Below are 13,622 nucleotides of genomic sequence, written 5' to 3' on the forward strand. Positions count from 1 at the left end.
TCTTTTCTTCTGCTTCCATCCTTTCTTTTTTTTAAAAAAAAAATTTTATTGAATTTTCAAATAGGTTACAGAAAGAAAAAAAATTATCAACCCTTCCCCCCTGCCCCCTAACATATCCCTATAGAGAAAAAAAGAGAAGAAAAAAGAAAGAAAGAAAGAAAGAAAGAAAGCAAGCAAGCAAGCAAGCAAGCAAGCCTGGATATCAGAAGATCCCCACATGCTCCATGGAGTTCATAATAGCTTTAATATGTATATTTATTTCTTTTCCCAGATAACCATTAATTTTATTTTCGGAGCACCTATATATTTAATCCTATCTTTTGTAAATAAGGCCGCCAAATTTTCAGAAATATTTCATATTTATCTCTTAATTTATAAGTAATTTTTTTAACTGGAATGCAGCTAAAAATTTCATTCTTCCAACGATCTATACTTAAGTATGAATCCGATTTCCAAGTAACTGCAATAGCCTTTTTGGCTACTGCCAATGCAATTTTTATGAATTCTTTCTGATATTTATTCAACTTGGATTTTGATTTTATCCCTTCAATATCACCTAGTAAAAATAATGTTGGATTTGGTGGAAGTTGTATTCCAATAATTTGTTCCAGTAAAACTCTTAAATTTGTCCAAAAAGGTTGAATTTTAAAACAAGACCAAGTAGAGTGTAAAAAAGTACCAATTTCTTGATTATATCGAAAACATTGATCAGATAAATTTGACTTTAATCTATTTATTTTTTGTGGTGTAATATATATTTGATGTAAAAAGTTATATTGTACTAATCTTAGTCGAACATTTATTGTATTTGTCTTACTGTCAAGACATAATCTTGACCAACTTGTTTCATCAATTTTAATATTCAAACCAGTTTCCCATTTTTGTCTTGACTTATAAATTCCTTGCTTAATTGCCTGTTTTTGAATCAAATTATACATACCAGAAATATTTTTTTAATTTTTCCTTTATGAATTAAAGTTTCTATTTCATTAGGTTTCAGCAATAACATTATTTGACCAAGTTTATCTCTTAAATAAGCCCTTAATTGGAATTAACAGAAAGAGTGTTATTTGATATTTTATATTTATTCTTTAATTGGTCAAATGACATTAATATACCTCCATCTAAACAGTCTCCTATATATCTAATCCCTTTGTGAAACCAGTTATATAAAAGTTGATTATCCATTGTAAAAGGGATAAGTTTATTTTGAATTAAAGGTCTCTTTGCTAATAAAGATTTCTTTATCTCATCATCAACATTTATCTTATTCCATAAATCAATCAAATGTTTTAGTATAGGAGATTCTTTCTTTTCCCATATCCATTTAGATTCCCATTTATATATAAAATCTTCTGGTATATTTTCTCCTATTTTATCTAATTCTATTCTAATCCGTGCCAGTTTATCTTCATCAAAAAAAGATGCAATAAATCTAAGTTGATTTACTTTGTAATAATTCTTAAAATTTGGTAATTGTAACCCTCCTAGGTCAAATTTCCATGTCAATTTTTCCAATGATATTTTTGACACCTTACCTTTCCAAAGGAATTTCCTCACACATTTATTCAACTCTTGAAAGAACTTCTGCGGTAATTGTATTGGTAGTGTTTGGAATAAATATTGTAATCTAGGGAATATATTCATTTTTACAGCATTGACTCTACCTATTAATGTTATTGGTAACATCATCCATTTATCAAGATCCTCTCAAATTTTTTTCAATAATGGCAAATAATTTAGTTTATATAAATTCTTTATATCATTATCAACTCTTACACCTAAATACTTTATACCATTTATCAGCCATTTAAATTAAGTTATTAATCGACATTGACTATAATCTCCTTTAGTAAGGGGTAGAATTTCACTTTTATCCCAATTTATTTTGTACCCTGATATTTTCCCATATTCTTCCAATTTAGATAATTTACGCAATGAATGCAATGAGTTAGTTAGATAAATCATCATCATCATCAGCAAATAAGTTAATCTTATATTCCTCCTCATTAACTCTGAAACCCATAATATCTGAGTCAGTTCTAATTAATTCAGCTAATGGTTCTATTGCCAACACAAATAAAACAGGTGATAATGAGCAACCATGTGTAGTTGACCTTGTTAACTGAAATGATGTTGAAATTTGGCCATTTGTCACCACTTGAACTTTGGGGTTAGTATTTAAGGTTTTAATCCATTTTATAAAAGATACTCCTAATCCATATTTTTCCAATACCTTAAATAAAAAATCCCATTCCAATCTATCAAATGCTTTTTCTGCATCCAAAGTAACTGCCACACTCATTTCTTCCCTCTTTTCTGCCAAGTGAATTATGCTAAGTAACCGAGTTACATTATCTGCCAATTGTCTATTTTTAATAAATCCTGTTTGATCCATGTGTATTAATTTTGGTAAGTATTTAGATAATCTATTAGATAAAATCTTTGCTATTATTTTATAGTCCGTGTTCAACAAAGAAATAGGTCTATATAATGTTGGCTTTAAAAGATCTCTGTCTTTTTTTGGCAATACTATTAAAATAGCTGTCGAGAAAGATTCTGGAAGTTAATGCATTCTTTCCGCTTGGTGTATTAGCTCCATAAAAGGAGGAATTAATAAATCTTTAAACTTTTTGTAAAATTCAGGCAGAAAACCATCTTCTCCTGGAGATTTATTACTCTGAAGTGATCCTAGAGCTTCTTCAACCTCTTTTAATGTAAAAGGCACATCTAATCCCTTCTGTTCTTCCGAATTCAATTTTGGGAGAGTTATTTATGATAAAAACCTTTCTACCTCAACAATACCATTTTGAGATTCTGATTGATACTGTTCAGAATAAAAAAAAATTAAAGTTTAATTGATTTCTAAAGGTTTATAAGTAATTTTATTTACACTTGTTCTAATTGCATTTATCGTTTAGGAAGCCTGGTCTGTTTTTAACTACCAAACAAGAATCTTGTGTGATCTTTCACCTAGTTCATAATATCACTGTTTAGTTCTCATAATTGCTTTTTCTGTTCGGTATGTCTGAAGTGTATTATATTGTAGCTTCTTATTAACAAGTTGTCTTTGTTTTTCTTCTGTCATATATCTTTCAGATTCTTTTTCTAATTTTGTAATCTCTTTTTCCAATTGATCTATTTCTACCATATATCCCTTCTTAATTTTAGAAGTATAACTTATTATCTGGCCTCTCAAATATGCCTTCATCGTTTCCTATAATATAAATTTATCATCAACTGAATGTGAGTTTACTTCTAAAAAAAACTGAATTTTTTTCATAAAATCACAAAAATCTTGATGTTTTAATAATATTGAATTAAATCTCCACCTGTAAATCGATTCCTCCTTATCCATCATTATCATTGTCATTATCAAGGGGGAATGATCTGACAATATTGCTTTATATTCCATATTTTTCACTCTGTCTTGAATATTCGCTGATAGTAGGAAAAAATCTATCCTTGAATAAGTTTTATGTCTATTTGATTAAAATTAATAATCTCTTTCTCTTGGGTTAATTCTTCTCCATATAACAATCAAATTTAAATCTTTCATCAATGATAAAATTAATTTTGCTACTTTTGGTTTTGTAACAACCTTTGTTGATCTATCTGAAACTGGATCTAGACAAAAGTTAAAGTCTCCACTTACTAATATTTTATTGTGTGCATCAGCCAAATTCAAAAAAGCATCTTGTATAAATTTTACATCGTTTTCATTTGGTGCATAAATATTCATAAGAGTCCATAGTTCTGAAAAGATTTGACAATGTACAATTACATTTCTTCCCACAGAATCAATTAATACATTTTGTATTTTAATCGGTAAATTTTTGTTGACCAAAATTGCAACTCCCCGTGCTTTTGAATTAAATGAAGCTGCTATAACATTTCCGACCCAATCTCTCTTTAATTTCTGATGTTCTATCTCAGTTAAATGTGTTTCTTGTATAAAAGCTATATCTAATTTCATTTTCTTAATGTATGTTAAAATTCTTTTTCTTTTCACCAGTTCATTAAGCCCATTAACATTAAAACCTTAAAAATTCAGTAAATTAGTCATTATTTTTAAATGGGGTTACTCCAGTCTATAATAATACATAATATTTCAACTCTCATAGTACCTTGGGGAATTATTTTAAAATTCTCCATGTTGCTATGTGTCTCCCCTCCGATCATCCAGGCAAAGAAAGAAAGATAGAAGAAAAATAGATTATAGAGAAAAAAATAACCAAAACCTGCCCCTGCTAATGTTGTGAATGAAAAAAAAACACAACATTACCCCCCTCCGTTGTGTGGGTCATGGCAATCGCCATGATTACACACATGAATCCTGTAGCAATCCATCCAAAGTTCCCCCAGCTCCCCGTAACATGAAAAAAGTATATGTAAGAGAAGAAAAAATAATATCACTACTCTCGATTAATATTTCTCAAATTTTTACCTTTCTCCCCCGTATTATATAATTAAAAGTATATTTAAATATTCTTCTGTCCTTAATGACCATCAACTCACTTCACTGTCCCCTTCTTCATCTTTAATCTGTTTCACTTTTAAATCTTTACTGTGTCTAGCGAATATTTGGGAGTTCTTGTGCAAACTCCTCTGCATCCCCATGATCAGTAAAAAATCATCTTTTTCCGTCATCCAAAAAATGATGACGCAATATAAATTTATAACCCTTTCCCCATAAAACTTTTTCGCTGGATTAAATTCCTTCTTTCTCTTCAAAAGGTTATAACTTACATCAGGATAGAAAAGAACTGCTTTCCCTTCTATCATCAATGGCTCATTTCTCTTTCTGGCACATTGGGCAGCCGCCTTCAGGATCTTTTCTTTATCTTGATATCTTAAGCATTTTATCAAGATTGGTCGTGCGTTTTGATCAGGTTGAGGTTTTGGTCTTAAGGCTCTGTGGACCCTTTCGAGTTCAATCAACTGGGTTCCCTCTTCCATTTCCAAATTTTCCGGGATCCATTTTTGAAAAAATTTTATTGGATCCTCTCCCTCTATTCCTTCTTTAAGACCAACAATTTTAATATTATGTGGTCTACTAAAATTTTATTTTAGCACGTCTATTTTTTCCAACAGTTGTTTTCTTTCTGATGTCCAGGCAAGAATATTATCTTCCATTTTATTCACTCTATCAATAGTGTCTCTCGTTATTTCTTCCAGCTTTGTAACTTTCTTGGCCATTTTCTCCTATTTTTTCACCATTTTATCATAGTCTTAATATTTAATATCTTCTTTTATTATTTTTAATGTTCTTAATTCTTTTAATTCATGCATTATTTGTGCCAAAACTTATCTTATGTCTCCAGAATATCTTCCACCTCCAACCTCTTCCTGTTGTTCTTCTTTTACCTCCTCATCTTCATCCAGAGAATCTGAATCCACCTTGGATTCATTTTCACTTCCACTTCCAGTCGTAGCTGGGATTTGTAGTTCAAATTGCTCATGTTTGGACATGCCCTTTCCTTCGTGCACGCGCAGTTCCTGTTGTTCCTTCTTGGAGCCTATTGATGTTGCCGCCGATTCCTGTTCTGTATTGCTGGAGGTAAGATGCACTCGAGTCCGAGGCTTCTTCATGGTGGCCGGCCCAGCTTGTACTGTCTTCAAAGTAGTAGTTTTCTTCTTTGTCTGTTTAGGAGGTATATCTAAGGAAAATCCTGAGTAGTTCAGACTTAGTTTTTAGAAAATATTTACTAACTTTTCTTCACTTAAACATTAATTTATCAGTTTTTTACGGGAGAGCTGGATTTCCACGTCTCGATCCTACGTCATCACGTGACATCCCCCATCCTTTCTTAAAGGAGTGACATTTGCCACTTTCCAGTCCTCCAGAATCATTCCAGAATCTAGTGATTCCCGAAAGATCATTACTAATGCTTCCACAATCTCTTTAGCTATCTCTTTCAGAGCCCTGGGATATGGTCCATCTGGTCCTGGTGACTTATCTACCTTCAGACCTTTCCGTTTCCCAAGCACCTTAGAAACAGAAAACCTGCAGCACAATACAGGTCCTTCGGCCCACAATGCTGTGCCAAACATGTACTTATTTTAGAAATTACCTAGGATCACCCATAGCCCTCTATTTTTCTAAGCTCCATATACTTATCCAAGAGTCTCTTAAAGACATATTCGTTTCAGCCTTCACCACTGTTGCCGGCAGACTATTCCATGCACTCACTGGCTGTTCACCTTCCCATTTCAGGATATCATGGACATGATCAGTAACACCCTAGACCCTGGCACCTGGAGGGCAAACTACCATCAGCGTTTCTTTCCTGCGTCTACAGAATCGCCTGTCTGACCCCCTAACTATAGAGTCCGCCATTACTGCTGCCTTCTTCCTTTCCCTACACTTCTGAGCCACAGGGCCAGACTCCGCGACAGAGGCAAAGCTACTGTTGCTTCACCCAGGTAGGCCATCCCCCGCAACAGCACTCAAACAGGAGTACTTACAGGGACAGCCACAGGGGTACTCTCTAATATCTGACTTTTGCCCTTCCCTCTCCTGACTGTTATCCACTTATCTGTCTCTCGAGGCCCTGGTGTGACTACTTGCCTGTAGTTCCTCTCTATCACCTCCTCACTTTCCCTGACCAGACAAAGGTTATCGAGCTGCATCTCCAGTTCCCTAACCCGGTCTCTAAGGAGCTGCAGCTCGATGCATTTGGCACAGATGTGGTCATCCAGGAGGCTGGGAGTCTCCAGGACTTCCCACATCTGACATCCAGTACAGAACACTGCCCTCACAGACATACTTCCTGTTTCTATTCTTCACAGGTAATCTACCTCGCCTCAACCCGTTATCAGTAAAGCCCCACTGAGCTAAAGCCTTCCTACTCTGTCTACCTCTACTCCATCACCCGTTCTATAAAGTTGTCTCTTTTTAATCTCTCCGCACTCATCTAACTCACTGACGTCCACACGCTTGCACAGTCATCCCTCAATCACCTTCTCCTTAGTAATACAAATACACTTACTTCTGCCCCCTGACACATTCAAATTTCTAGTATACTGCTGGTGCCTTCCAGTGAAGTCTGACATAAAATAATAATTATATTCACCCACTCTGTTTTGGCCCCCATTACTAACTTCCGGTATACCTTTTTATATTATTGGATAGCTTCCCTTCATTTCATCTTTTCTCCCTTTATTGTTATTTAGTTGCCATTTGTTGGATTGAAAACTTCCAAATCATCTAGCTTCCCACTAATTTTTAGTATATTGTACACCATTTCTTTTGCTTTTAAGATATCTTTGACTTCCCTAGTCAGCTATGGTTGCCTCATCCTCCCTTTAGAATACTTGGGGATGAATCTGTCTTGTGCCTTCAAATTCGTCCCAGAAATTCCAGCAATTGCTGTTCTGCCATCATTCTTGCTGGTGCCCTCTCCCAATCAACTTTAATCAGCTCCTCTCTCATGGCTCTGTAGTTCGCTTTTCTGTATTGTAATACCAATGCATCAGATTTTAGCTTCTCCTTCTCAAAATGCAGAGTGAATTCTATTATATTATGATCACTGTCTCCTAAGGGTTCCTTTACCTTCAACTCCCTAATCAAATCTGCTTCATTACACAACACCCAATCCAGAATTGCCTTTTTTCCTAGTGGGCCAATCAAAAGCAGCTCCAAAAAAAGCCATCCCATAGGCATTCTACAAATTCCTTCCCTTGAGATCCAGCAAAAACCTAATTTTCCCAATCTTCCTGGACATTGAAATCCCCACAACTATCATACATTGCACTTTTTACATTCCTTTTCTACCTCCCATTACAATTTGTAGCCTATGTCCTACTGTTCTGAGGCCTGTATACAACTGCCATCAGGGTCTTTTTACCCTTGTAGTTCTTGGTATAAACAAGAACTTGGTATAAATAAGAGTCAGCAAGCTAAAAGCCTTCAGTCCAGCAACACCTTGGTGATTTTCCCCTACACACTCCAGAACAATCATATTCTCATACAGACGTAATACTGAACACAATACTTCAAGAGAGGGCCTTAAAGGATGAACTTGAACAGTTGGATCGAATTAAGTCTTCTTTCAGCTAAGGAATTGCTCCTCAGGAACTGTCATCTCTCCATCTCCATATTAAACATGACTGGAAAATATGAAAGAGTAGAAGGTCTGCAGATGCTGGAAATCCACACCAGCACATGCAAAATGTTGGAGCAACTCAGGCCAAGCAGCATCCATGGAAATGAGTAAATAAGTTGACATTTCATTCCTGACAGAGGGTCTCAGCCTGAAATTTCAATTGTTCATTCATTTCCACAGATGTTGTCTGACTCGTTCAGTTCCTCTAACATTTTGTGTGTCTTCTTTGGAAAATATCAGCCAGGTTTTTGGTGACTAGAAACCCAGATTTAGCTATTCAAAAGCTAAATGGTTAATCGGTGAGACTGACAGTGGGGGAGCTGTGTTGCCTCAGTTGTGGTGAAGCCACAGGGTTGCCTGTTACAACTGCCCAGGATTGGGTGCTGCCCTCTGATGTTCACGAAGTGGAAACACAAGCTGAACCAGCACAACATCGTATGGATTATTGCTCTACCAGCCATGCCATTCAGGTACCTGCGATACATTATTTTGTTTGTGATTGTATGTTGTCTGCTATCATTATATGTGTTTTGCACCTTGGCCCCAGAAGAACACTTTTCCATTTGGTTATATTTCTGTATGGTTAAATAATCAAATTTGAACATGAAATAGATTATTGGCATGACAAACGTACAGGACAGAGCAAGAGAAAAAATGCATCATTTTGGTTGGAGCAGACATCTTTGTCTGCCACTAGAGATTAAAGATTAGTTTTATTTGTCACTTGTACACTGAAACATACAGAGAAAAATATGTTTTGCGTCAACAACCAACTCATTCAAGGATGTGCTGGGGGCCATGGTTCCACCACCAACATAGCACTTACACTCGCACACAAATCTTTGGATTATATGAGAGAGAAAACCCGAGCATCCAGAGGAAATCCACGTGGTCACAGTGTGAATGTACAAACAGCGGCGGGAATTGAACCACAATCACTGTCGCTGTAAAGCATTACACTAACTGCTACAATATTGTGGCTTTAATTTGTACTTGGACACAACTAACTACACAATCAAAGTGTTCCACTACATACCTCGTGATAGCCTGCTGCACAGCCTTTTCAGAACGGAAATGATCCAACCCCTGTACCAGTGACTGAAAGGCTTCTTTATCCTTCATGATGTCAGCAATCTGAGATTCCAGGCCAGTTGACTCATCGCAAATCCAGCGCTCCAATGAGAGAATGATCTCTTTGGTGCCACTTTGCTCTTTTAAGCTCACTAACAGCATCTTCAACTCAGCATCCTTCAAGCTTAAGGCTTCTTTTGATTCTAAAACATTAGAAGATTCCAGGATTAGTCAAGTGGACCATGTCATTCTTGAAAATCAATAAGTATTTTGGGTCTGCAATTAAAACATTGATCAAGGATAGTTATTTCATTTTAACTCCTCCCTTCATTACACATTCACTGAACTGGAGGAATATTACATCAGAATCCAATTGAAGACCTTCAGAAAAATTCCATGCTGGAAATAATATTTTCTCATAAACTATACAAACAAAACAAATTTTTAATGTAGTCAACAACAGTAGACATCCTAAAAAGCCTACTTTGAACATAAATTAAGAAAATACAACGAAAGGAAATGAAATTCACACCTTAGATGGCAAGTAAATAAATCTCTACAGTAACTAATTTTTAAAAGACACAAACTGCATTTGTTTCAATAATGAAAAAAACTTCCTAGATGCACTATCAGCCAAAAAAGACAAGATCCAAAGGGGGTATCCAAACACGTAGTAGAAAAGGTAGATTTAATGGAAGAGCGCATTAAAAGAGTGGATGGAGGTACCTAGCCAAAGAGGTTCAGATTTAGAACTTCAGAACACTGGTGCTAGGTTGCTGAAGGCACCAGAATGAGGATTTTTTTTTAACATTTTTTATCGCGTTTTCAAATAATTACAAAAATAAAAGAAAATATATGAAAAAATATATATATACCCTTCGCCCCTAACATCCCTATAGACAAAAAAAGAAAGAAAGAAAAAAAAAGAAAGAGTGCCTGGATATCGGAAGATCCCCACATGCTCCATGGAGTTCGTAATAGCTTTAGTATATATATATATATATATATACTTATTTCTTTCCCCAAATAACCAATTATTTCATCTTCAGAGCACCTATATATTTAATCCTGTCTTTTGTAAATAAGGGCGCCAAATTTTCAAAAATGCTTCATATTTATCTCTGAAATTGTAAGTAATTTTTTCAAGTGGAATACAGCCATAAATTTCCTTCTTCCAACGACCTATACTTAAGTATGTATCCGATTTCCAAGTAACTGCAATAGCCTTTTTGGCTACTGCCAGTGCAATTTTTATAAATTCTTTCTGATATTTATTCAATTTGGGTTTCAGTTTTATCCCTTCAGTATCGCCTAGTAAAAATAATATTGGATTATGTGGAAGTTGTGTTCCAATAATTTGTTCCAATAAAACTCTTAAATTTGTCCAAAAAGGTTGAATTTTAGAACAAGACCAAGTAGAATGTAAAAAAGTACCGATTTCTTGATTACATCGGAAACAGTGATCGGATAAATTTGGGTTTAATTTATTTATTTTTTTGTGGTGAAATATATAATTGATGTAAAAAATTATATTGCACTAATCTTAACCGGACATTTGTTGTATTTGTCATACTATCAAGACATAGTCTTGACCAATTTGTTTCTTCAATTTTAATATTCAAGTCGCTTTCCCATTTTTGTCTTGACTTATGGACTCCTTGTTTAATTGCCTGTTTTTGAATCAAGTTATACATACAAGAAATAAGTTTTTTAATCTTTCCTTTTTGAATTAAAGTTTCTATTTCATTAGATTTCAGCAATAACATTGTTTGACCTAATTTTTCTCTTAAATAAGCCCTTAGTTGGAAGTAACAAAAAAGTGTTTTTTGATACTTTATATTTATTCTTTAATTGATCAAATGACATTAATATACCTCCTTCAAAACAATCTCCTATATATCTAATCCCTTTTTGAAACCAATTATATAAAAATTGATTATCCATTGTAAAAGGAATGTCTATTTTGAATTAAAGATCTCTTTGCTAATAAAGATTTTTTTGTCTCATCATCAACATTTATCTTATTCCATAAGTCAATCAAATGTTTTAATATAGGAGATTCTTTCTTTTCCTGTATCCATTTAGATTCCCATTTAAATATAAAATCTTCTGGCGTATTTCCTCCTATTTTATCTAGTTCTATTCTTATCCATGCCGGTCTATCTTTCTCAAGATGCAATAAATCTAAGTTGATTTGCTTTATAATAATTCTTAAAATTTGGAAGTTGTAACCCTCCTAGATCAAATTTCCATGTCAATTTTTCCAACGATATTCTTGACATCTTACCTTTCCAAAGAAACTTCCTCACATATTTGTTTAACTCTTGAAAAACTTCTGGGGTAGTTGTATTGCTAGTGATTGCAATAAGTATTGTAGTCTAGGGAATATATTCATTTTTATGGTATTTACTCTACCTACTAATGTTATTGGTAATACAATCCATTTATCAAGATCTTCTTGAATTTTTTTCAATAATGGTAAGTAATTTAATTTGTATAAGTTCCTTATATCACTATCAACTCTTATACAAAAATATTTTACACCATTTGCCGGCCATCTAAATTGAGTTATTAATCGACGTTGACTATAATCTCCTTTAGTAAGAGGTAAAATTTCACTTTTATTCCAATTTATTTTATAACCTGATATTTTCCCATATTCTTCTAATCTATAGGATAATTTACGCAACGAGTGCAATGGGTTTGTTAAATAAAGCAGAACATCATCAGCAAATAAGTTAATCTTGTATTCTTCCTAATTAACTCTGAAACCCTTAATAGCTGGGTCCATTCTAATTAATTCAGCTAATGGTTCTATTGCCAACAGAAATAAAGCAGGTGATAATGGACAACCTTGCCTAGTTGACCTTGTTAACTGAAATGGTGTTGAAATTTGACCATTTGTCACTACTTTAGCTTTGGGATTAGTATTTAAGGTTTTAATCCATTTTATAAATGATGTTCCTAGTCCATATTTTTCCAATACCTTAAATAAAAAATCCCATTCCAATCTATCAAATGCTTTTTCTGCATCTGAAGCAACTGCCACACTCATTTCTTCCCTCTTTTGCGCCAAATGAATTATACTAAATAACCAAGTTACATTATCTGCCGATTGTCTATTTTTAATAAATCCTGTTTGATCCATATGTTCTAATTTTGTAAGTATTTAGATAATCTGTTAGATAAGATTTTTGCTATTATTTTATAATCAGTGTTTAATAAAGAAATAGGTCTATATGATGCTGGCTTTAAAAAATATCTATCTTTTTTTGGAAATACTATTAAAATTGCTGACGAAAAAGATTCTGGAAGTTTATACGTTCTTTCCGCTTGATGTACTAACTCCATAAAAGGAGGAATTAATAAATCTTTAAACTTTTTATAAAATTCAGGCAGAAAACCATCTTCTCCTGGGGATTTATTACTTTGAAGTGATCCTAGGGCTTCTTCGACCTCTTTCAATGTAAAAGGCATATCTAATCCCTTCTGTTCTTCCATATTTAATTTTGGAAGAGTTATTTGTGATAAAAACCTTTCTATCTTGACATTATCATTTTGTGATTCTAATTTATACAACTCAGAATAAAAATTCTTAAAAGTTTCATTAATTTCTAAAGGTTTATAAGTAATTTTATTTACTCTTGTTCGAATTGCATTTATTGTTTTAGAAGTCTGGTCTGTTTTTAACTGCCATGCAAGGACCTTATGTGATCTTTCACCTAATTCATAATATCTCTGTTTAGTTCTCATAATTGCTTTTTCTGTTCGATATGTCTGGAGTGTATTATATTGTAACTTCTTATTAATAAGTTGTCTTCGTTTTTCTTCTGTCATATTTCTTTGAGATTCTTTTTCTAATTTTGTAATCTCTTTTTCCAATTGATCTATTTCTATCATATATTCCTTCTTATTTTTAGAAGTATAACTTATTATCTGACCTCTCAAATATGCCTTCATTGCTTCCCACAATATAAATTTATCATCAACTGAATGTGAATTTGTATCTAAAAAGAACTGAATCTGCTTTTTCATAAAATCACAAAAATCTTGACGTTTTAGTAATATTGAATTAAATCTCCATCTATAAATTTATTCCTCTTTATCTATCATTATCATTGTCATTATCAAAGGAGAATGATCTGACAATATTCTCGCTTTATATTCCACATTTTTCACTCTATCTTGAATATTCGTTGATAATAGGAAAAAATCTATCCTTGAATATGTTTTATGTCTATTTGAATAAAATGAATAATCTCTTTCTTTTGGATTAATTCTTCTCCATATATCAATCAAATTTAAGTCTTTCATCGATGATAGAGTTAATTTTACTACTTTTGATTTTGTGACAACCTTTGTTGATCTATCTAAAACTGGATCTAGACAAAAGTTAAAATCTCCACCTATTAATATTTTGTCATGTGCATTAGCCAAATTCAA

General features: G+C 33.4%; 1 protein-coding gene across 3 annotated transcripts in view; it reads right to left on the minus strand.

The window, feature by feature from the left end:
- LOC132400977 (cullin-9) overlaps nucleotides 1-13,622 on the minus strand; it is a 314,674-nt gene that overhangs the window by 126,768 nt on the left and 174,284 nt on the right. For all 3 annotated transcript variants that reach the window (XM_059982631.1, XM_059982629.1, XM_059982630.1), the window contains one exon: nucleotides 9,145-9,382. In XM_059982631.1, coding sequence (XP_059838614.1) covers nucleotides 9,145-9,382 — 238 coding nt within the window. The remainder of the gene's footprint in view (nucleotides 1-9,144; nucleotides 9,383-13,622) is intronic.

Source organism: Hypanus sabinus, chromosome 10, assembly GCF_030144855.1.
Source record: "Hypanus sabinus isolate sHypSab1 chromosome 10, sHypSab1.hap1, whole genome shotgun sequence".
In the NCBI taxonomy this organism is placed as follows: domain Eukaryota; kingdom Metazoa; phylum Chordata; class Chondrichthyes; order Myliobatiformes; family Dasyatidae; genus Hypanus; species Hypanus sabinus.